Here is a 24,617-nt window from a genome sequence, read left to right on the forward strand (position 1 = left end):
GTGTTTAATAACTTTCAGCATATGAAAACAGAGATAAGAGATAATAAGGGAAACTGAGGTAATTCTCTAATTTTAGCACCTAGAAGCTGATAAGGTGAAATGACAATATGTAAAATAAAGAACTAATGAAAACTTTTAAAAATACTTCTCCCCTCTTAAGCATCGCTTAGCAGAAATAAGAAATATTACATAGAACTAGCATTTTGGGATATAATAAAAGTAACTTTTCAAAGGAGAATAATTGCTATTTGTCAAATAAAATGTAGCCCTGGAGTGTGAACAATACTGGAAGTCAATCTCTACTCACAAGTATTCTTGGTGCTAAAGCAGAAGCCCTAAGACCAGCATTTACTGTTCAGGTAGAAACTTATTGCTCAATTTGACCAAGATTCTTCAAAAACACTCATCAGTAGTAATTTCATCTGACAGATGAGATTCAGATGAAAATAAGACTAACTTTCTCCTGTAGCCTAAAGAAACATTACCAAATTTTAAACCTAAAATTTCAATTGCATATTGTAGACCATTTTTGAGAAAACTCAAGTAAACTAAGTCATTTTTCTTTTATAAATTTGTTGGTGCTAACTGCACCTAATTGGTAATATACATAGAGGAATAACTCAGCTATGTTGGCAAGAATGCTAATTAACATATAAGATCTTTCAGTTCCCTATCTGTCAGTTCATTCACTTCCATAATCTTCTCCAAATGTTCCATGTATCGGTCATGGTCCTGCAAGAAGTGGGGAACCCTCATGTTTTCAATAACTGCCAATCCTTTCAGACGATCCACATCTTCATAAGAAACCTGAAAAAAGGAAGAAGGTTCATCTAATAAAGTATAACTACAAGTCACATTTTGAAGAGCAACTTCTTCCCTGCAGTCTTAAGTGAAACTTTATGCAGACTGTTTTCAAATTTTATAACAAAATCAGTGGCTTCCTTTTCTTTACTGTAAAATAAGAATGAATTTACCTGTTCCCTTTTATCATGACCAAAAAAAGGTAAAAAGTCAGTATTTGTTTTTTACAATGTATGCTCTCTCATTTCAGTTATAGTCCCTGTGAAATTCCCACCATCACTTCAGAATGATGTAAAGAATATGTAATAATAATAACCACAACAACAATAATAATAACAATAATAAATACAGGCAGTCTTTAAAAACAAAAAACAAAAAAAGTCAATATTTGACTTAACACTACCTTTGTGTTTGAAATTATGCAATTCAGGATTAGAAATTATGCAACTAAGCAATATATTTGTGTGAGAGACTCTAAACCTAAACAAATCTACTGACTAAATCTACATAAAAGAATTGAGAAAACAGCCAGGAAATAAATAGCATATTTTTACACCAGGAAAATAAGCACAATTGTATACTGGATTTCTGCTTGTATTTAAGAAATATAATGATTTGTGCTTTCTGTTAAATTTTCTTGTTTTTATTTTGAATTTCCATACTTAGAAAAATTTTACATCTCTTTCATTTTTCTGTGTTAGGGGTTAATCTTTCATATGTATCTATATTAATTTTAGGGGCAAAATTTTTTAAGTTCTATGAAATATCTTTTTCTGATCTACATTCTTCCTGGTTTAGTAGGAAGATTTTAAATAAATCGTGTTCATGTTATATTTGCATTTTATTAAATTTCTTGTTATTATTAAAATTTATTTATTAGGTATTTATGCCCCTAAGTGCAATACAAATAGATTTGCTTTGATATTGGTGGGGTTTAGTAATTTTTAAACCATTCTAAGATTATATTATAACAGAGTGTATAAATATCCTGATATTGGGAAACAAGGTATCACTTTAAGAGAAGGAGGTACAAATACAAAATGGGACAGGCTGTCTGAAAGTGTCTTGTGGTGTCTAATTCAAATTAGAGTGCTCTTATGATTTAAAACAAATATGATGTGATCATTCAATAGGCCTAGAAGCAAAAGCGCCCCAGTAGAAATGAACACACCTAATACTTAGATCTATTTCTCTAAATACCACTTCCTATTAAGAGGAATCTGGGTTTTCTTGGAGAAATAGCTGATCTCAGATTTGTGTAGCAAAGTATAAGACCAGAATATTTTACTTTGCCAGAAAACATGGAGATATATTTTAGAAAAGGCAAGCACAACCACTGGAAGGGTTGAATAAAAAACTTAAAGTTCTTAATACTGAAAAAAGGGAAAGTGAAATGTAACAGAATCCCAGGATCTCTATTGCTATCATAAATGTAGTAACTGATTTTGGCAAACTGTTGTTAAAGCCATTCCTTGAAAGATTGCTAAGGAACTGTACATTAGTAAGTATAAACCCATGGATTACTATTAACTTGATAGGGAAAAGGTACCTTTACAAGGGAGATACCTGGTAGATACTAACTTACCCAGGTGATCAAACACACCATACCAATAATGAGACAAAATGACATTACACGCTTTCTAATGTGACACAATAGAAAAAACACAACTGAATTATGTAGTATTCTTGGCAAACATGTTTAACCTGAATCTAATCACAAGGAAACAATCTGACAATCCAGACTGTACGAATTCTCAAGAAAACTGTTCTGGACATTAAAAATGTCATGAAAAACAAAGACTGGGGGATTGAAGGGAACTGTTATAGATTAAACATTATAACCAAATGTAAGGTGTGAATCTTGACTAGATCCTGAATCACATAAAAGTGGTATAAAGGACATACTGAGGACAATCTAAGAAACACAAAGTGGACTGGTTTTAGATATTACACTGAATCAATGAGAAATTTTTTAAGAAAATCGAATGGTCATGTCACAGAAAATCCTTATTTTGGGGATATTTAGGCTGAAGTATTGAGGGGGGTGTGTTATAGCTATAGTTTACTTTAAAATACTTTAGAAAATAATGCATTTAAAAATAAAACTACACACACACACACACACACAAATTTCCTATTTTCATCTTTATTTCTTTTTATCCACAAAGAAATCTTGCAATTTAGCCTTCCTTATAAGCTAATTCTTGTGAAAAACAAAATGAAACTTTGTGGGCAATCCAAAGTCTAAATTTTCTGACAAAAACTTTTATTATTTCCTCCCTCCTGTTATCACATAACTTTAAGTCTTAGTTAATCATGAAGTCAAGCTGGATAAAATGCTGAGCTGGTGAGCTTAGGGACTATGTGTCAGTGGTTTTACTCACCTTCCCCAGGGCAGTCAACAGAGGAAAGTCAATACTCTCTCTGTATCGGAGGATTTGCAGGATGCCATCCAGGTATACCTGGTCTTTACTGAAACACCCTGGAGAGACCAGAATAGCATTTACCTTCTGATGTTTAAAAAAATTACTAAGTAATCAGATACTAACCCATTACCTTTACTAACCCATTACCTTTACCTTTTCAATCAAAAAAATTGAAATTTGCCACATTTAGTTTAACTATTTTCATAACTTTTTTTGGGAAATACCAGGATAATGTGCGGACTAACTCCTCTAATAATTCCTTCAGAGGCCCTACTCCTTTACTACATAGCATTATATCTTAGTTATAAAGAAATACTGGTAATTTAAAATATATAGTCCATAAATAATAATCCTTCCCTTCTCCCCACCCTCACCAATCAATCAAAACCTTAGCTTCCATAATGCAATGAGGGTATCTGGACAGAGAGGCCTAGGGCAGGATAGCTTTGGAGCATTTAAGTCTCTTCCAGTGTGGAAACCCTGGATTTCAGAAACTCCTAATTAAAAAAAAAAAATGCCCCTTGCCACATTAAAAATAGCTAAAGTGATTTTTATACTATCCCTTCCTATGAAAACAAGAATTAGAACCAGATTTTCTATGTAGGTTCAGAAATAGAAAAAAAATGTATGAAGACAAGAATAGCAGGAGCAACTCAAGATCTGAGCTTAGGTTAAAAGAGAAAATCTTTCTTCCACTGTAAAAATTTTTGAAATATAGCTCTATTAAATAGATGAAAATTCTATATAAAGTAACATATTAAGAAATTATTGTTCATCTTGTTAGGTATGCTAATAGCATGGGGATTATGAAAAAAACTGTCACCAGATAGAGATGAATGTTGATGCACATAGTAAAAAGGATAATATGTCTGGAATTGGCTTTAAAATACTACAGGAACTTGGGAGAATAGATGAACAACAGTTAGAAAATGATAACAATTACTAAGATAGGGTAGGTGGGGTAATGTATTGAGGTTTCAGCATGTTAATGGCTCTTCTTTCATTTAAAAATTTCAATAATTTTTTTAAGTAAGTAAAAGAGAAAAAAAAAAAACCACTCTAAAAATGGTGTGCCCTTGTGGGGCGTCAAGAGCAACACAAAAACTCTGCATTTGGGCAAAGAATTGAAATGTAGACAAGTGGATCTAAAAAAGAGATGGGAAATGGTAGATACATTGTCCATCTGAAATTGAGCCTAGAGATGGCTTTGCATTACATGCAAAGCAAGGGACATATGTCTTCCTCTTCCCTGCTTCCTATCTTTTCTGGTTCTGGCTCTTAAGCACCATACACCATACTTTCATACAACTCCATCAGGTTGACCAAATGTAAATGTAGATGGGACAGCTGACATGGCCATTTCAGGTTTAAGTATCTCCAAATAAATAGCTTAAAATAATTTTAGAAGAAAATGTGTTGATATATTAAACTAATCTGAAAAAGAAAATGATTTTTAAGTGAACATTTCCTAATGATTATCCTTTTTTCAAAGGCATTTTTATATAGCCTTCCTTATAAGCTAATTGTTGAAAAAACAAAACTTTATGGGCAACGCGAAGTCCAAAAGTTTCTGACAAAAACTTTTAAACTGTTAGAGTAGCATATTTACTTGGAATCAGAACTGCTTGTGAAGATCAGCCTGCACTGTCTGTATGCCATTTTCTTATGCCATGTCTCTATTTTCTTCAGACAAAAAATAATGATAATAATAATAATGTGCTAGAAATCCTTAGTGAAATTAATAGATTAGGCAAGAATCACTGATGGATGATAAAACCACTAGATGAAACAGGATATTCACACAGTATCTATGACTGCAAACATCAATTATTAGAAAGTGGGAAAGTAAAAGGAACTTATGCAAGGCTAAGAGCTCATAATATCCACCTTAAGCAAGGATCAAACTTAGCATTTCTTTTTTTTTAATTAATTTATTTATGCATACAAGAACTGGGGTACAGGCCAGAGGTGTGGAGGGTGAGAGGATTCACCAGAGACAGAGTGGGGAACAGAACAGGCAGATTAACTGAAATACACTGCTAGGGGAAGGGCGGGCGAGTCAGGAGAGATCTGCTGTGCCAAGTGGGCAGCTCCCTGGCCAGGGATCAACCTCATGCAGCAGTGGCTGTGGATAGCATCATAGTGCTGTGTCTTAACCCCTTGTGCCACTAGGGAGGCCCCAAACTTAGCCTTCCTAAAGGTGACACATTAGGTGGTTCTAGATGTGATCCATTATCACTTAGCTAGTATGTTGTCAAAAATATTTACCCTGAATCTAATTACAGGCAAATAATAAAATAACATTCAAAGTGTGGCCACTCCATAAGAACAGAAGCATAGACTTAAAAAGTCAGAACCATGAAAAATAAAAAAAGATAGGTAAGACTGCTCTATATTAAAAGAGGCTAAACAGACTTAACTACCAAAGTAATGAGTGAACTGATGGGTCTAGGTGTAACAGCTCTAAAGGACATTTTTAGAATAGTTGAGAAAATCCACACAAGGTAAATGTATTAATTAGTTCAAGATGCTGAATTAATGCTCACTTTCTTATGTGCAATAATGACATTTTACCCTTCCTTATTCTTAGGATTGCATCTCAAGTTTTCAGGAATAAAATGTCAAGTGTACAATTTACTTTGTTTGTTTTTTTTTTTTAGATTTATTTTTATTTATTTATGTAAGCACTGGGTACAATCAGAAGCGTGGGAGGGTGAGAGAATTCACCAGAGCCAGAACGGGGAGCAGAGCAGGCAGAAGGACCGAAGTACACTGCTGAGGGGAGCAGCGGGTGGCAGGAGAGGTCTGCGCGCCATGTGGGACCCTCCTCCGGTGGCCGGGGAACAGCCGGGGATCAAACCGGCACCGCGGGCAGCTTCGCAACCCAGTGCTCAACCGCTGCGCCACCGGGGAGGCCCTGTACAATTTACTTTTAAAAAGTTAGAGAATACCATCACAAAAGTAAAAAGACAACCCAGAATGGGAGTAAATCCTTGTAAATACACCTGACAATATATTTGTATCTAGAATATAAAAAAACTCTTTAAGACTAATAAAAAGACAAAAACACAAAAAATGGGCAAAGGGTCTCTAAATAGACAAATTTTCACAAATATTTGTTTTACAAATATATTAAAGAAAATTTACAGATGACAAAGAAAATTTACAAATATTACTGGTCTTCAAGGGAATGTAAATCAAACTCAAAATAAGATTAAACCACTTCACACCCACTAGGAATGGTTATAATAATAATTTTAAAAAAGAAGAAGAAAACAGCAAGTATTGGTGAGACTAAGAAGAAACAGGAACTCATAGACTACTGGTGGGAATGTAAAATGGTACCGTCACATTTAAAATGGCAATTCTTCAAAGGGTAAAACATTGTTAACCATGTGTCCCCACAATTTCAGTCATAAATATATATCCAAGAGAATTAAAAACAAACTTATACAAGCGTTCATAACAACATTAGTCATAACAGCCAAAAAGGAGAAACAACCATGGTATGATACCACTTGTCCACGGTATCGTGATTAAAAAAAGTAACATACCCATGCAATGTAGTATTACTAAGCAATACAAAGGCCTGAAATACTGATACATGTCACACAATAAGGATGAACCTTAAAAACATTATTCTAAGTGAGAGAAGTTATCTACAAAGGATCATATGATTCCAAGTGTATAAAATATCCAAAGTAGGCAAATCTGTAAAAGTAGATAGTTGCTTAGAGGTGGGAATAAGGGAAATGGGGGCTTCTAATGGGTACTGGCTTCTTTCTGGGATGATAAAAACATTGTGGAATTAGTGGTGATAATTGAACAACTCAATGGTATATTCTAAAATCACTAAAGTGTACATTTTAAATGGGTGAATTATATGGCATGTGAATTATATCCAAATAAAAGTTGCTAAAGTCATAGAAAGAGAAAGCAAAAATGGCAAAATATTAACCATTGGTAAGTCTAGAGGAAGGATATATGAGTGTTCATTCTATCACTCCATATTTCTGCAGGCTTTAAATTTTTCAAAGCAAAATGGGAATGAATAATGCTAACAAATGTGGTTACTTGGACTGACCTTAAGTAGCAATGGTTTAATTTTTCATTGGTGAGAGAATTCTGATAGGCAGATTAAAATAAAACCCAAATCAACAGACATCACCCAATAAGTCAGAAAACCTACAGTAAGGGACACACACCTGGCTGGGAAGTATCAGTCCATCCCCTCTTGGCTCGTACACAATAATCCCATCTCGTATTTGGATCCTTTACAAATTTTCCAATATCTTTGAAGAGTTCGCAAAAAGACATTTGGCTGGCTTGATAAACAGTGTAGTAGAGGAGGGCAGCTCTCCACAAAAAAGGGTCTTTTCTAAACAGGACGCTGTGAATACTTGCCAGTCCTTCCTCTGTGGGATTGTTTGGCTTTAGGTCATGTTTTTTACGGCCAGTCCAACTGTTCCATGGCTGCTGGAGATTGTTAATACCTCGAAAATAATGTGTGCCTATGGAAAAGAAGAGTAACATGGAAAATAAGAAATGCTACTCTTGTTTTAATTCTTCTCCAAAAGAAGCTTCCATCAACAGCTCGTAAACCAAAATGAATGTGTGCCTACAAATCAAAACAAAATAGAGAAAATACCTACCCTTAAAGTCTATTAGACTGCCATCAAAAGGATCACATCTTATTTTTTTTTTTTTTAAATAGAGGCATGTTTTATTTATTTATTTTATCTGTTCGTTTGTTTTTGTTTATACATGCACTGGGCACAGTCAGAAGCGCGGGAGGGTGAGAGAATTCACCAGAGCCAGAGCAGGGAGCAGAGCAGGCAGAAGGACCGAAGTACACTGCTGAGGGGAGCAGCGGGTGGCAGGAGAGGTCTGCGCGCCATGTGGGACCCTCCTCCAGTGGCCGGGGAGCAGCCGGGGATCGAACCGGCGCCGCAGAGACCGCGGGCAGCTTCGCAACCCAGCGCTCAACCGCTGCGCCATCGGGGAGGCCGCAGGATCACATCTTATTAAGTATATCTTTTATAGTAATTTGTTTTTAAGGGAAGAATCATAGACTTGATATCTGAAAAAAAAAAAATCTCAGCAATTACTTAAGTCCCTCAGATATCAGTGGGAGAACTGAAATCCAAGGGAATTAAATGGCTTTTCAAGTGCCCTGACAAAATCTAATTTGAAATGAGGCATCTTAGCTTTAGTTTAAGTGGATGCTAAGAACTTAAAAACTTTTTCCAAGCACTACTAAAAAAAAGACTTATTATAGGAGATGATTTCTTTGAAGCTAATTTCTGTTATTACAGTTGAACAAATGGAGAAGGGTTGCCCCTACCTATTTCATGCCTCAGCATTCCCTCCAGCCAGTGTTCACGTGCAGTGGAAATATTGATGGTTAGCGTTGGACAACCATTTACTACTGTCATTGAAGCTCGGGAAAGTAGGTCCTCAGTGAGATGCACTACAATCTAAAGAACAAGAGTAAAAATACATACAGACTCACACACACACACAAACACACACACACATTTATATATATTTATATAATAAAACAAAATGTAAAGATGAGGAAAAAGCTTTCTCAGGAAACAATGGTCCAATAAATTAATACATTTTCTTTTGCTTACAACCACTTTGACTCTCCCAGAAACTAAGAAGAAAAACAGCAGACCCAATCATTTCTGACCCTTCTAATTCTGAACCTTTGGGAACTGAGCATTGAAAGGAATATATATACCATGTTGAGGAAGACACAGAGGACTTACACTATTCCTCTACTGTGCTCTCATATACAGTCCCTTGCTAAAATAATACAAAGGAAGGTGCAGAAGCCTGTATCCTTTTCATTGATAGACCAAATTTTGTTTTGAAACTGAACCCTAGGCACAAGCTACTAATGAGAGAGGTCATTGGGGCAAGTATCTTCATTAATAATTTTCAGAAAACAATTCACTTAATTTCATAAACTACATAGGCACGGCAGTAAGAAGACAAACAAAGAAATTGAACACAACAATTCAATATAAATTTAAATTTATATTATATAGTGGGAAGTCCAGATGGCTAATTAGTAAATGGGGTTAGGAGTATAAAATCTGCTGAAACTGGCAGTGGGGAGTTAAAATGTCAACAGTCAAATACCCATGTTTGCTCATGGTTCATACCTCACCCATGCAGCCTTCTTTCATCATGTACTTCCTAACATGACTCCAGATTCGAGTTTTAGAGAGCAGGCTACCACCAGTAGCCTGTTCAAATTTTTCATAACTTCCATATTTCTGCAAAGTTAGTTCCATAATATTGATGGACTGTAAAGGAAACAGAGATAATGAAATAGCCTATTGCTTTGAAATGAGCAATAAACCAGTTATATTCTTATTTATGAGGGCCTGGCCTATGTTTATTGATTTCCAAATCAAACTGCAACTGAAGTACTGTATCTTTCTCATCCTAAACAGATTTCACTATTTTCATAAAAATTTACAAATTTTCATAAAAATTTTTCTTTGATATGATGACGTTATGATAAAGGGGCTCAAGTACTGCATCTATTGTCAACATCTGACAGGCTAAGAAACTAAGGCATAGAAGATCCTTAATTTCACTAAGATCATTTGACAGTATTTTTCTGGAGAAAATTTATCTTCAGAAGAGTCACTACCTATAAATTCCACTCAGATAAGGGAAAAAATGTACCCATTTTTAAAGACCACACACACAAAAAATCAACTTTTTTTTCTGTTAAAATCCTCTAAAATTGGGGGCCTCTCTGGTGGCCCAGGAGTTAAAGTCTCAGCGCTATCAAGCTATCACCAGACAGTGCAACATGAGTTTGATCCCCTGTCAGGGAGCTAACCCTTAAGGCATAGCAGACCTCTCTTGTCTCAAGTCACCTGCTGCTCCCCTCTGCAGTGTATTTCAGTATACTATTCTGCTCCTCACTTTGTCTCTAGTGAATCCCCTCACCCCCCACACCTCTCCTACACCCCAGTTCTTGTATGCATAAATAAATAAAAATAAATCATTTAAAAAATCCTCAAAAATTGGAAGTTTTCCTCAGTTGCTCTGGCAGAAAACAGTTTCAACATTACTAAAAATACTTTTATGTTCAACCCTTGTGAAGCACATTGCTGGGACATAGTAAGTAGCCAATACCAAAGTAGACATGAATCATACACTTATAATAAGAAATGTCTTCAATAGGCTTTTCTGTTCCCAAAACTATTATAGAAAGCTTGACTATAAAAGTGGCGTCCAAAGGCAGGCAGCACTGGCATAGCATGGGAGCTGGTTTCCAATGCAAAATTTTGCATCCTTCATGCCTACTGAATCAGAACCTACAGCTTACCAAAATCCTCAGGTGATTCCTATGTAAACAGTGAGATGGATTCTCAGAGAATGAGAAAATAGCACAAATATACTGAGCTAATTTATTCATGTGAAAACTAGAATGATTAAAAGAACAAGTAACTAATTAAAAGCCGGTTTTAGTAGATTAGCAAAGATGTTGTGAACACACGAGTCATTCATATATCAAATGTAAGAAAATGACCTTAAAAGCTTCAGAGGAGTGTTCTATAGTGGACTGATATTTAGACCTAAAAAATGTTAAAGATTTTATTGTAACTTACACTTACAGGTTTCTAGAAGTATGTACTTAAGTTTGGATGAAAAAAATTTTAAGGCATATGTGAATTGAGTAGGCATATGCAGTTATCTGGCTACTACTTATTATAACAGATATACTAAGATATTAGAAATTAGAATTAGAAATATTAAGAATATTAAGAATTAAGAAATTTAGAATTTAGAAAACTTAAGTATAGATGTTTCTTGTCACCAATAAATGTACCAGGAGAAAGTTATTAAGTATTCATATGCCTAAGTTTCACTCATATTCATACCAGGGAACAAAGATTTGATTGGAAATTTACATTGAAAAAGTTTCCTAGGCGGGGCCTCCCCGGTGGCACAGGGGGTTGAGCACAGCGCTGTGAAGCTGTGCACAGCCTCTGCAGTGCCGGTTCAATTCCCGCGCCATTCTCACATGGCGGGGCAGACCTCTCCTGTCTCTCCCACTGCTCCCCTCAGCAGTGTATTTCGGTCCTCTGCCTGTTCTGCTCCCTGCTCCATCTCTGGTGAATTCTCTCACCCTCTCGCACCTCTGGCCTGTACCCTAGTGCTTGTATAAATAAATAAATCTTAAAAAAAAGTTTCCTAGGAAAGATAAAGAAAACTTATCTTGGCAGTTTATTTAGGCAACTTTTATACCTATAAACTAATTATCTGATCCATCAAAAACTGAATATAAATAGTGGTGGGTTTTGGAAGCTAATATAATTTTCCCATCAAAATTACATAAAATAGCATTGTAGCCTTCATTTCATTTTAACTTACATGGCACCATCACGGTGGCCACACTATATGGAAGCAACATCCATGTTTCCAAAGGCTTATCTTAATACTATGTCATGTCCAATCATTCTTCTTTGACTCACTGCTAGTGGGTGCAGGGGTTCTTTTTCTGGGGAGATGAAATGTACCAGAATTCCATAGTGGCTATGGTTGAAAATTTCTAGATATAATGAAAATTACTAAAAATTAAATAACACTGAACTGTACATTCTAGATAGGTGAACCATATAGCTTGTGAAATATATCTTACTAAAACTATTATAAAAAAGTACAAGGTAACATTTTAACCACTAATCCAGAAAATGAAAAAAATCTCTACATGAAACTTTCTTCATTATCTTGAATTACACAACAAACTTTCTGAAAAAAATCTCACCATTTTGTTAAATAATCTTCTTTGGTTTACTTGCTGATCCTATTTACTGTTAAGTTGGAAATCTGACCATCAACCACAAGTCACTTCAACAGTCATGTGCTAGAAAATTATCTACTTTCTTAACTGCAGTTTCCACTTAATGTAAAACTATATACAACAGGGACACTAACATGATATCAGTCTGGGTGGTGATGTAGAAAGACTAGAAGTCAGAAGATCTTTTTACATTGGTGCTCCACTACCTACTGACTATGTGATCTTGGGCATGTCATTTTAACTTACTTAGGTTTAGTTTCTTCACCAACAAATGGAAATAAAAATCTTTGCCCCACTTATTTCACTGAGTTGTTATGAGGACAAAATTAGAGATACAGACAAAAAGAGAAGTGGAAAAAAGGAACATGAGAGAGAGGGGGGCTGTGCACATGTTTTGCAATCAATTCCCTGTATGACTATAACAATATTTAAGTTGCAGCAAAAAACTGCTGAGATTTAGTGTTAGAATTTAAGGCAATTAGTTTGATCTTCATCTAATCCCAGTCCGCCCTTCATTCTTTCCCTTTTTAGAAAATTCTAACATCTAGAACTCTGCTACCAGCCCCCATTCCCAATACTGAATAACCCCTAAGAAATCACAGATTCGCTTTCTTATAGCAGTATTTTCCAAACTGTTTCTTGTGAAAAAGTGGTCAATGAGATATGAATTTTGAAATTACTAGATTAAACAAAGTTAATCAAGACTCAAGTTTTTATCACGATACTACTGATATGTGCAATGAGCTTCTGGGATTAAATATATTTTGTGATTTCCAACTTTATGGCCCTCTTTCTCACAGTATTGCTTAAACCAGTTTGAAAATACTTAACTCAGATAGGTATGAGACACACACACACACACACAAGCATTGGTATTCTGAGATTCTCAGAATAAAAAGTAAAATTCCAAATACTGAAATAATTTTTCAGCAGTGGCTCTTGCACCTTGATAGCAAATTAGGTATATTAAGATTTGGATTAGATCATCAGGCCTCCATTCACATACTATAGCCACAAACTGATGGGACACTCTAGCAGTAAGTAGTCACAAACTCAAACACCTTCCACTGCAAGCAATAACCACTACATAAAGCTAGTGGGTATAAGACAACTGGAAGGGGCAACAGAAGAGTATATTCACATGCCAATGTTTTAAGAAACACTGCTGACCCAAACAAATATATATGCAGGCTGAACTTGACTCTTAGGCCACAGACTTGGACCCATGGCTTATAAAAGATTATGTTAAATTTCTAGCATACCATCAGCAATCAGCAAAGCTATTGTTTTAGCTTTATAGCTGTAGAAAGGAAGAAATTCATATCATAATCGCTGAGCTGCTGAATAGGAATTTAAGCATATTTTTATGGAGGTCTAATGACTCTCCTTTATTTGATAATAGTGATTTAAACAGCACATTTTTTTTAAGGTTTTTTTTTTTTTTTTAAGGTATTCTCCAAATTTTGAAGTCTCAAGCAATCCAAGTATAGGATTTATTCTCAATCTGTGCATTGGTTTATAGTAAAAAATAGGTTTTATTCTTAAGCTAGAATTGGGTGAAAATAAAGATTATAGAGCTACAGGTAAAGCAATGTCAATTCACAGTCTATGGAGCTATTGATGCTTCCTAATTATTTTCAAGGGAAATGAGAAAGCATTCAATTTGATCTGAAGTAGAGAAATCACTTTCTCAACTGGCAGGACTGGGGTAGAACTTCAAATTAAAGAATATTGGTAAATAAATCTGTCATTCCACCAAAAAAAATCACAAAATAAAAGCCAAAATAGTAATAAAAACAATGGATAACCTTTTCATTAGTGCTTAGCACAATCTCAGCATATTCAAATAAAAAGTGAATACCCATCAAAAAGAGAAGCAGTAGAAAAGATTTCTGCTAACAAAGGGAAAAAAGATAAAAATTAATTTAATCTCAAAATAAGCTTTACTAATGGCTTCAAAAGGGTTATCTGATTCCATGTCACTTATGATAAACAAGCAAAAATTCTATTGGCCTTAAGTTCAAAGAACTGTATTTTAGCAAAAATGTTAAAATAGGGCATGTACCACAGGTGAATGGAACCATGCAGTTCTACCTAAACTGCAAACACATTTCTCAATCACTGGCAAAACCAAGTTGAACCTCATACAGTATATATACTTTGAATATTTATATTCTGCATGAGGTTCAACTTGATTTATACTTTGAATAGTATAAATCTGTTGAAAGTTAACTGCCTTTATGATCTGAACTCTGTGCCTGGATTTCTTATCATATATTTACATCTTAGGTTGAAGTTAGCCATAACATATAAATAACTGGAATAGTTATGAAATGCTTTTAAATTGTAAGACTGCAAATACTTGTTTTAGTTACATGAAAATGAAAAGTGAAATAGCACATGGAAGTGTCATTTTACCTGCTTAAGAAATCGGTTAGAAGCATTGCTGTGTTTGGCTAACACACTTGGCAGAGAAGGATTAGCATATTCAAACTGAGGATTGTAGGTATAGTCAGACTTGAAAAATCTCAGTTTTTCTTTCTCTAAGTTGGTGGGCTTTATAGCAGTCAGTATACAAAATTTCTTTCCAGAAAAGTCATCTCCTTTTTCAAAACTTCTAGACAGCTGAGGCTGTGGCTTTGGCTTTTGAAGAGTGGACAAATGGCGCTGCTTGATCTTGCTTTTGGGTTTAGGTGGCAATACTATGCTGTTCCCTGTAACAGAGATATCATGTGTAAACTTTACAGGATTCAATTCTGAACTAGTGACAAAAACAGTAGGCTGCCTTTCTAGGCAGTACCAACTACCACTGCTCATCACAGACATGGGGGCTTTTATCTTGCGAAGATCTTTACTATGAGAAGAGCAAGGAGATTTGCTGGGTTTTCTACATCTTTTGGAGTAGGTGGAGGAAGACTGCTTTTGTGAAAGATGCTTTTTCTCCTCTTTGCTCTGTAGTAGGACATTGTAACTACTGGTTCCAGTTGTGAAAATGTCCTTAAGTATCCCAGGAGGTAAATGTGAAATGCTTCTTTTGTTGTCAATGATCAATGACTCTTCAGCATTTAGAATAGACTTCTTAGCAAGTTCTTGCTCAGGCCAGTGAAGCTTTTCTGTGTTAATAAACAAAATCAAAACAAAAGACATAACAAAGATACTAGATGAAGCAAATTACTAATTATATGGAACGTATTATGAAGGTTTTGTAAATTTTATAATTTTGCAACAATCTTTAGAAAGACATCTTAAATATTAAAAGGATTATTTGATTAAACTTTGGTCATGCTGGACACTGTCACTTCTAACTGAATGCATACATGCTAAATTAGCTATAAAAATACACTATTTCAAATCTTCTAGATGATCAAAATCTAATATAGATGTGAGATAATACATATAAGTAATCTGAATACTCAACTCCTGCAAAGAATATGGATTTCATTAAAAGGATATAGTTTTTAATATACTACTAATGTCAAACTAATATTAAAGCAATACCAAGACACTTTCAAAACCAATACAATCTGGCAGTAAATATAAAGATAGCCATCAGTAAAGAGTAACACTGCCTTATCTGTCTTAAAACCACTTTAAGATTAAATAGGTCTGTGTACATTCACACATTTTTAGTAATGTCACTCAGTATTAACAACTGGTTAATTTTCTTAGTTCTAGGCTATAGTAAGATTAAAGAAAAACAAGGTTTTTTTCTAAATAGGGTTGAAAAAATTACGACCACTGTATAGATATTAGAATGTTAAATGACAAATCAAAGAGGGGTCCACTTTACTTTTAAATCTCACAGTGCTTTAAACAAGTAAGAATCACTTGATATAATATTGCTCATGCACTGCTTTGAAACTCTTGATTTGCAGTCTCTCTTTAACAAATACATGGAATACTTACCAATTTGGTACATGACTCTGATAAACATTTATAAATACATTGTTTCTGCCTTCAACAAGTTTTAAATCTAGCTACAAAGTCAAGGCATTCCTATAAAGATTTGAATAACAATACAAGGTATTACTAGATTAAGGGTGAAAAACAAAAGATAGAGACAATAACCTAGAGTTCAGAAAAGGAAGAGAGCAATGTGAAAAAGAACAAAGGAGGATATTTCATGTTTAAAGAGTCCTTTGAGAACTTTGAGATTCACTTCTAAATTTACGGTGTTTGGGTATTTGTCTTAAATCCTGCTTATCTGAGCTAAACGCTAATTCAAATTCTATCTACAAATCTGTCCTCTGTGTGAGTATGCTTATAAACCTTTCCTATGTCCTTTCTGCAGATGAGACCTATTATGAGTCTACCTACTTATTCTCTTATCCAAGTTTCACTGATATTTATGGCTCTAGCTCTCAACCTTTGGCTCCTACTACAGAGAAAATGTCAATGCTGGTTGGCTTGGACAGTTGCCTGACATTCTAAGAAAGAGACATTTCATTTCAGTTTTTTGAAAACTATACTCACAAAAATCTGTCATTCACTCATTCAAGATTAGATGTTCAGGGATCCTTCTATGATAAGTAGTAAAAATAACAGCTAGTAGAAGTCATTATTTGTTGACATATTATGTGAGTTTGGGATTTCATCAATAACTATACATATTACATCACTTAAATCTTTGAACTATTGGGTAATTTGCTCAAGGTTACATGACCAAAAAATAATAAACAGTAAGCTGATTTGAATGCAGGTGTCTGTTTACAGAGACTATGCTAGTGGTAACTCATTCAATTGTCAATAGACATTCACTATTAAGTCTGCTACATACACAGCACTGAAATTTTGCTTTTCTATATAGATTTGCATAGCACTCCAGCAAGACAAGACATGATAATTTGGATAACTAATATACTAAGACAGGTACCAAGGCCATGGTTTTTGTTTTTTTGCTTTGTTTCCCACCCGCCCCCATCTCTTTTTTCCCTAATATCTAGCATGGTATCTGGTAGGCATTCATTAATTATAAAATTAATTAATATAAATTAATTCTTCAAATGTGTAAACAGGCATTTGTAATTCTGGGTCCATCTATAGTACAATGAGGCAATCACTGCATAAGTGGAAATATAACTGGGAAGACCCTGAACCAGTGGTGTCAATCAGCAATTGTGCTCCCCATGGAGGACACCTAGCAATGTCCAGAGACAGTTTTGGTTATCACAACTGAGGGGTGCTACATGCAGGCTTCTTGTGGGTTGGGGCCATGGATGTTGCTAAACACCCTTTCAGCTGAACAGGATAGCCTCCTACAATAAAAATATCTGTCCTAAAATAGTGATAATACAGAGAAATTTTGCCCCCTACTTGTAACTTTTAAAGTGCGAAAGGCGTACAAAGCTTGGGATAGAAAAAAAACACCAAGTCAAAAGTGGATATTCCAAATAATGTAAAGTACTTTTAAGTCCTCTAAGTTACATTTTCCAGGCCAACATGTGGAATTTAAAATCTGGTGTCTAATAGATAACAGGGTCTTCCCAGTTATATTTCCGCTTATGCAGTATAAACTTGCAGGAGCTACATAAAATGTGTATTACATGGACAAGTTGAGAGGAAGGAGTCAGACTGCCCAGGGTCATATTGAAGGTGCGTAGCACAAAGAAGGCATTCAGTAAATGTTAAATACTCAACCAGCCAAAAATAAACAGGACAAGCAAAACTTTCATCACAGTTCCTTAGGGGTTTCAGACTTAAGTGCTGCCAACTGATAGTTAAAACTGGGCAGGATAGGTGAACATAGGCTAAGGAACACCAGAAGACAGGGTGTAGTTCAAATGCCCACAAACAATGTCAGTTCCCCTAAAAAAGACACCGCAAGTCTAGGAGACAAGAGATGGTAATGAAAGGAAGACTGCAACAGATACTGAAAGGGAAAGAGCAAGAGAACTGAGATAAGAATAAGGGTATCACAAGCCTAGAAAAGTCGGGTAAGGACTAGGAGCAGCCAGGAAGGTAAAGGGAGGTAATCAGGTTCTTTTCTCATTTGGTCTTCAAAATAATAAGAGCAAAGTCATAGTAAATTAAAAACGGTAAATAAAAATTACTCTGAAGAATTTCCAGTTTTGATGGTTTACTTTATGTATATTGAACTGCCTTTTTTTTTAAAAAAAAAAAGCATTCACTCTATCTTTGGCTTTAAACTTAGTAGCTCTATGGTCAAAGAGTGAGCTCTTAAGAGCTCTTTTGTTTTGTCATAAAGCATCAGTAACCTCTAGGTTCATAATTTTGTTTCATCTCAAACAACCTACATACCTCAGGAGACTAAACAAAAAAGCCCTAAACCATTTGCCAAAACTTTTAAGGAGAAATAGGGGTAGGAGAGAGGTGACAGCTTGTGCCTAAAAGAACACCTCTCCCCACGAGTTAAGCGGTCCTGCTCCCTAGCTTATTATCTATCTGAGACGCTTAGCATCAGTTTTTTTAAGCTTCATCTGCTAATGAGTAGTTTGGAAGTGCCAATAATGCATTTAGTTAATAAGTGCCAATCCAGCCAAATGCTGATATCCCATGAAGTTCAAACAAGTAAGGCAAGTGTTTCTTCCCACAGTTCATACAAGATGGATATAAATTAATTTCTCAGTTACACTAATCTTATTTCAGTTATATTAAAAAGTATTAGAGAATCAAATACTGGTTTGTTAATTTTAAATACCATTGTTAACGAAAATGATGTTTCATTAAATATGCATAAGAACATAATATAAGGCTACAAAGATTACATTGAAGAACACCGTATTTTTTTTTACTCCTTTATCCTGAAAAATTAAAACCTTTTTTAAGTATATGAGTTATACTTCTCTCTGAGGGAAGTATAACTCGGAGGAAAGTGTAACGTATCTTCCCTTGGAAAAATAACAAGATAATTAAAAAATCATACTTTCTCATACTAAAACAATCTCTGTGTAATCATCTTTAATCATCTTTAATTATCCAGCAATCTGTTTCACTATAAATTTGAAGTAAATGAAAATAATTTGTTGATCAAGGAAATCATTCATCCCAACCTGATTACCTCTATTGAGGTATAACAGGGAAAATATTAAAATTGATACTTAGTATATACACAAGTAGGTGAGCACACTGAACTTACCAACACAATAAAAGCTTAATTTATATCTAGAACAGGAGAAAAAGATACTAGGATTCCTGTTTACCTTTTGAGCTCTTTCAATAACCTCTCTGTAATATTAGCCAAATCACGAAACCCATCAGTACCTCATGTTCCTTATCAAAAAGAATGAGAGAGGAGAATACTGCTCACTAAACTCTTAGTGTTTCAGAACTGTGACTAGGTGAAATTTCATAATAATTATGAAAGACTTGGCTAAAAGGAAGACTAGATCATCAGAAACAAATTCTGGTGGAAAATGCCATTCAACCAATTCCTATCAGCAAAATGACAATTTCATATACTTCACAAATACTTATGAAATCTAATAACCTAGGATAATTTTATACCACAAAATTTTATACCACAAAAAATAGACTGCTTGATTATAAATAGATGACAGAACAAAATAATCCCCCAACAAATAAACACTTTAATTTGTCAAATCATTTATCATTATGGATAACTCAAATGATACAATATTTATCAACAGTAGGAAGGATAAATTGTGGTATAGTCATAAAATATTGTATTGCAATGAAAAAGAACAAATTGAGGCTGTGAGCAACAACATAGATGAATCTCAAAAACAATACTGAGAAAATAAGGCCAGATCAAAAGAGCAAATACTATATAGTTCTGCTTGCATGTAGATCAAAAACAGGTAAAACTAATTTATGGTAGTAGTATTTGGAATAGTAGTTACCTTTGAGGGAGGGGTTAGGACCTGGAAGGAGGTAAAATGTTCTTTATCTTGTTCTAGGTAGATGTAACATATGCATACATGATATACCTTGACTTTTTTTTTTTAAAGATTTATTTATTTTTATTTATTTATTTATACAAGCACTGGGTACAGTCAGAAGCATGGGAGGGTGAGATAATTCACCAGAGCCAGAGCGGGGAGCAGAGCAGGCAGAAGGACCGAAGTACACTGCTGAGGGGAGCAGCGGGCAGCAGGAGAGGTCTGCATGGGACCCTCCACCAGTGGCCAGGGAGCAGCCGGGAATCAAACCAGCGCTGCAGAGGCTGCGGGCAGCTTCGCAACCCAGTGCTCAACCGCTGCGCCACCGGGGAGGCCCTACCTTGACTTTTTAATGGTATATAAAAAAATCAGAATCTTTAAAAACATTTATTGTCCAATTTATCTGCAGTATACCCGATAACCTATTAATTATAATGTTTCTAAATTCAACATCACCCAATACAATTTCTCAACTGTAAGTGAAATTTTACAAAGAGAGAAATGAAAAGGCTTGCTAATTTCATTCAGGAACTGAGAAACTCTACTGTACGTCATTATCCCAGTTAGGAGCTCTCCAGTGTTACTCTGCTAATAACAATGATTCCTATAATGTGACCAGCTGGTTTTGGTCAGAAACTGATGTGTGTGTGTTTGTTTTACAATTAGAAATATTCAGGGTATTCTATAATGCCAGAAAAGGATGTTATATTAAAAAAGAAAACACTGAATACCATCCAAAACAATGAACAGGCCAGAAAACAAACTTCCTCATGGCTTTCCACTTCTGATGAAGCCAAAAGTAACCATGACAGATCAGGTGACTCATGGTCAGGTCACTCTGCCTCTTCAACCTTGCACAATGTTTCCCCTCAATCTCTCCACCCTAGTTTCCTTTCATTTTGTCATTCCCTCACTCTTGCTCATCTTTTTCTTTCTAGACACACTGATGCTTTACATGCTGCTCCTTATGTGTGGGGAACCCATCCCTTTCCCTTTTTATTAGATTAATTTCTACTCACTCTTCAGTTCAAATATCATTTGTGCAGCGAATCTTCTCTGACTTCTTCATTTGAAATCTTCCTAACACCTCATACTTCTTTGAAGCACTTGCCATGGTTGCAATTTTACATTTGTTTGTATAATCGCCTACCCAACATTCATATAACCTCCATTATGGCATATGTCTAAATTTGGTTTTGCTTGCTTACTGCCCTGTTAATCAAAGAATGGCCCAAGCAGTAAGCCAAGGAAGATAATGTTTGAGAGCAAAGAAAGAAATACAGGATTTAGATGCCTGACCACTAAGGAAGAATTCACACCAGGGTGGCATTTAAAAAAAAAAATGAAACAATTTATGATGTTAAAGACAAGTTTTAATGACAGATGCTGCAGGACATACAGGAACTATTTGGCCTTAAGATAACTTTTGTTTCCAGTATTTTTAAACATTTACTGTTGTTACAAGCGTGCTTCATTTCCAGATGATTTATTAATCACTTGTTATATACAAAATATGGCAAGTCAGAAATCATGATAACATAATTTATATGGCTTCCGTTAGCATTCTGTTACTTGATGAGTTAGATGTTTTCTATTTTGAAAACAATAACTTGTATTTTAGCAAAATATGACCTTTGCAGGCAAAAATTATTTATAAACCTGCCTGTGATTACAACTTAAAAACAACACCTTGAGTAAACAAACAAGGTACCACTGATGTTAAATAATAAAACATGTGGAATTTGGGGGCTTAGATGCCTATAGGCTTATTTTAAGTGTTATCACTTTCCTAGTAGTTGAGAACATGAGTTTTGGAATGGAGCTTCTCCAATTTGAATCTGAGATATTTAGTAGTAGCTGTGCTCTTGAACAAGTTACTTAACTTCTTTGTGTTGTGGTTTCCTTATCTGTAAAATGGGATTATAGTACTGGATTTTATGATGTCAGTGAAATGTTGGGTACAGGGTTCTGGAACAATCATTTTGATTAAACAAGTACTATATAAAAGAAACTACTTTGAAAAATGACCTAGAAGTAAATTCGAGGCTTGACTGACCTCAAACAGATATTTAAATTTTTATTGAACTACAGAAATTCAGTGCCAGAGTCTCTCTTAGGGAATGGAACATTGCATTGATTGATTAATAAGTGTACCCCCATTAAATTAAGAGATGGACAAGAGGAAAGGTCTACTATTTTGTAACACTATCTCCCAAACATCTAACTTGACATACTGAAATGTCAGAAGATCCACTCTGTATTTTTGACTAGTTGACCAGAATATCCATTTTCTATTAATATTATTATAAATGCATTCTTCCTTTATAATAACTGTTATGCTTTGGGGAAATTATTTTAATTGGTTTCTAAATCTTTATATAATAATAATGTATACTTGGACTCAAACTATATCTTTCTCCATGTCAGTGGTTCTCGAATGGATGGGTGGGGTTTTGTCCGCTGGAGTGCATGTGGTACTGTGTGGAGACATTTTTGGTTGTCACAAGTAGGGGAGGAGGGTTGCTAGTGACATATAGTGGGTAGAGACCAGGGATGCTACTAAACATACTACAACACACAGGGCAGTCCCTCATAACCAAAAATTATTCATTAATTCAATGTAAATAGTGTCAAGGTTGAGAAACCCTCTTCCAAGATAAAAAGAAGGTGTGGTAAATTTTTAATTAACTTTCAACATTTTCATTATATTTTAACATTAAAGAACAGCATCTACATCAAATCACATTTATAAAAAATCTAATGCCAGTTTAAGTTGCTTATTAAATCTTAGATCCTGTCACCGTCTATGCTTCCTGTCAACATAGACATGGAGGTAGATCACAGCAATGTCATGATTGCACAAAATCAGCTCCATATTTCATTACACCAAACATGAAGTGAAATTAAAGTTTAAAATCAGGCTCATAAATATTTTTATTGGACAAACAAAAATTTATATATTTTTTTTGACACAAGGAGCTGGGGTACAGGTCAGATGCGCAGGAGGGTGAGAAGATTCACCAGAGACAGCGGGGAACAGAACAGGCAGATTGACTGAAGTACACTGCTGAGGGGAGCAGCGGGTGAGACAGGAGAGGTCTGCTCCCATGTGGGTTGCTCCGAGGCCTGCGGGAATCGAACTGTCACTGCAGAGGCTGCGGACAGCTTCACAGCGCTGCGCTCAACCGCCTGCGCCACCAGGGAGGCCCCCAAAAATTTAGCTTCACAATAAAAAACTCAGGAAAAAATGTTATTCAGTACTCAATGCCTTAAATTAAAAAAAAAAAATGTGGCTTTATTTTGACTCTAGTTTGAGTAGTAAGCATTTCTCTTCACCCTGGTAAAGAAACTGGACTATCATGAACTCTGTCTTACAGAAATGTTATCTTACAAAAAGAAATGCCAGGAAAATGGCCTAGGGAATTATTCTACTGTTATGTAAAACAGTTTTCAAATGGTTCTATACACAGTTATTAAAAAGCAATGAAAGGCAAGTAACTTTCAGATCTGAGGCTGAAGTTTTTAGGCTGGTATGACATATACTATATACCATTAATGACAGCAATTCAAAATGATTCTCACTGACTGGAGAATAAAAGTACACATACAAATAAACCCACAATAAATACTGATAGCGCTTTTTCTGAACATTCTAGAAAATCAGATGCTAGTACTCTGTAGTGCCTAACTGCACACCAAATATGACTCGAAATAGAATGTAACAAGATTTAGAGAGGACACATGGAGGGCCAGTAATCCATTACAGCTAACTTTACTCTATTTCCCAGCACGTGCGTAATAAGGCACAAAATGAAAAGGGATCGTTTTCTCTGTCCTCTGCACATTTTTCCTGAGCGCCTGTGGCACGAGCTGTTCCACCGGGCTCGGGCGTGGGCGTCAGGACCGCGGGCAGCTCACTACTACCGTTATCTCGGCCACCCGCCGCCCGTGCGCTGACGCGCCCCCCACCCGCCTCGAGCGCACACCGGCCGCCGCCGCCAGCCCGGGGGCCAGTCGTTCTCCGCACTCACCCGTCACCCGAATGGACTCCAGCATCGTCCCGCCGAGGCCGCGGGCGAAGAGCTCCGCGGGCGCGGGGGGCGAGGGCCGAGCGAAAGCCTGACAGGTCGCCCCTAGCCTCGGGCCCGGACCTCGGAGGAGGGAGAGCGGTGGAAGGTTGCTCGCGGCAACCTGGGGCAGGAGAAGGTGGGTGAGGACGAGCGGCGACGTGCGGACACCGGGCTGTGAGCGGCGATCCCTCCAGGTCTCAGGTGCTGGAAGGTACACAAGGCGGCCCCACAGTGGGTAGCTGCGTTTATAACCCGCCACCGTGACGTTGGCCTCCCCGGTTGCTAGGAAACACTCCCGGCTCTCGCCGCGCTCCAGAGTCTGCGCGTCGCTTGGGGCGCTCCAGCGTCTGCCGCCGGCTCGCGCCGAGCGAGAGCGCCGCGGAACCACAGCTCCCGGCGTGCACAGGGCGGACTAGCGTCTCCGGGGCTTGTGGGCTGGACCCGGAACCGACGCCAACCAGTGGGCTAGAGGCATTTTGACAGATTATCCCCCAAAGACGTTTGTGCGCGTAACTACGCGGTAGCTTCACTAGAGAAGGATGATCTGACACTCGGTCCAGGCTGTGAATTGCAAAGTCAGTCTGCTCCCTTTAGTTAACTTTCAAAGTGCAGAAAAGCTGAAACT

At 36.2% G+C, this 24,617-nt stretch overlaps 1 protein-coding gene across 1 annotated transcript; it reads right to left on the reverse strand.

The window, feature by feature from the left end:
* Positions 1-645: 645 nt before the first annotated feature.
* On the reverse strand, positions 646-24,111 carry MATCAP2 (microtubule associated tyrosine carboxypeptidase 2; the record flags this gene model as incomplete). Its single annotated transcript, XM_084229395.1, has 7 exons — positions 23,954-24,111; positions 14,482-15,176; positions 9,401-9,544; positions 8,572-8,704; positions 7,433-7,738; positions 3,186-3,283; positions 646-807 (listed from the first exon to the last, which is right to left on the reverse strand). The coding sequence occupies exons 1-7, from the start codon at positions 23,976-23,978 to the stop codon at positions 646-648; spliced, it is 1,563 nt and encodes a 520-aa protein (XP_084085521.1). The 5' UTR covers positions 23,979-24,111.
* Positions 24,112-24,617: the final 506 nt, after the last annotated feature.

This window comes from Talpa europaea (assembly GCF_964194135.1).
Source record: "Talpa europaea genome assembly, chromosome: 3".
Taxonomy (NCBI): Eukaryota; Metazoa; Chordata; class Mammalia; order Eulipotyphla; family Talpidae; genus Talpa; species Talpa europaea.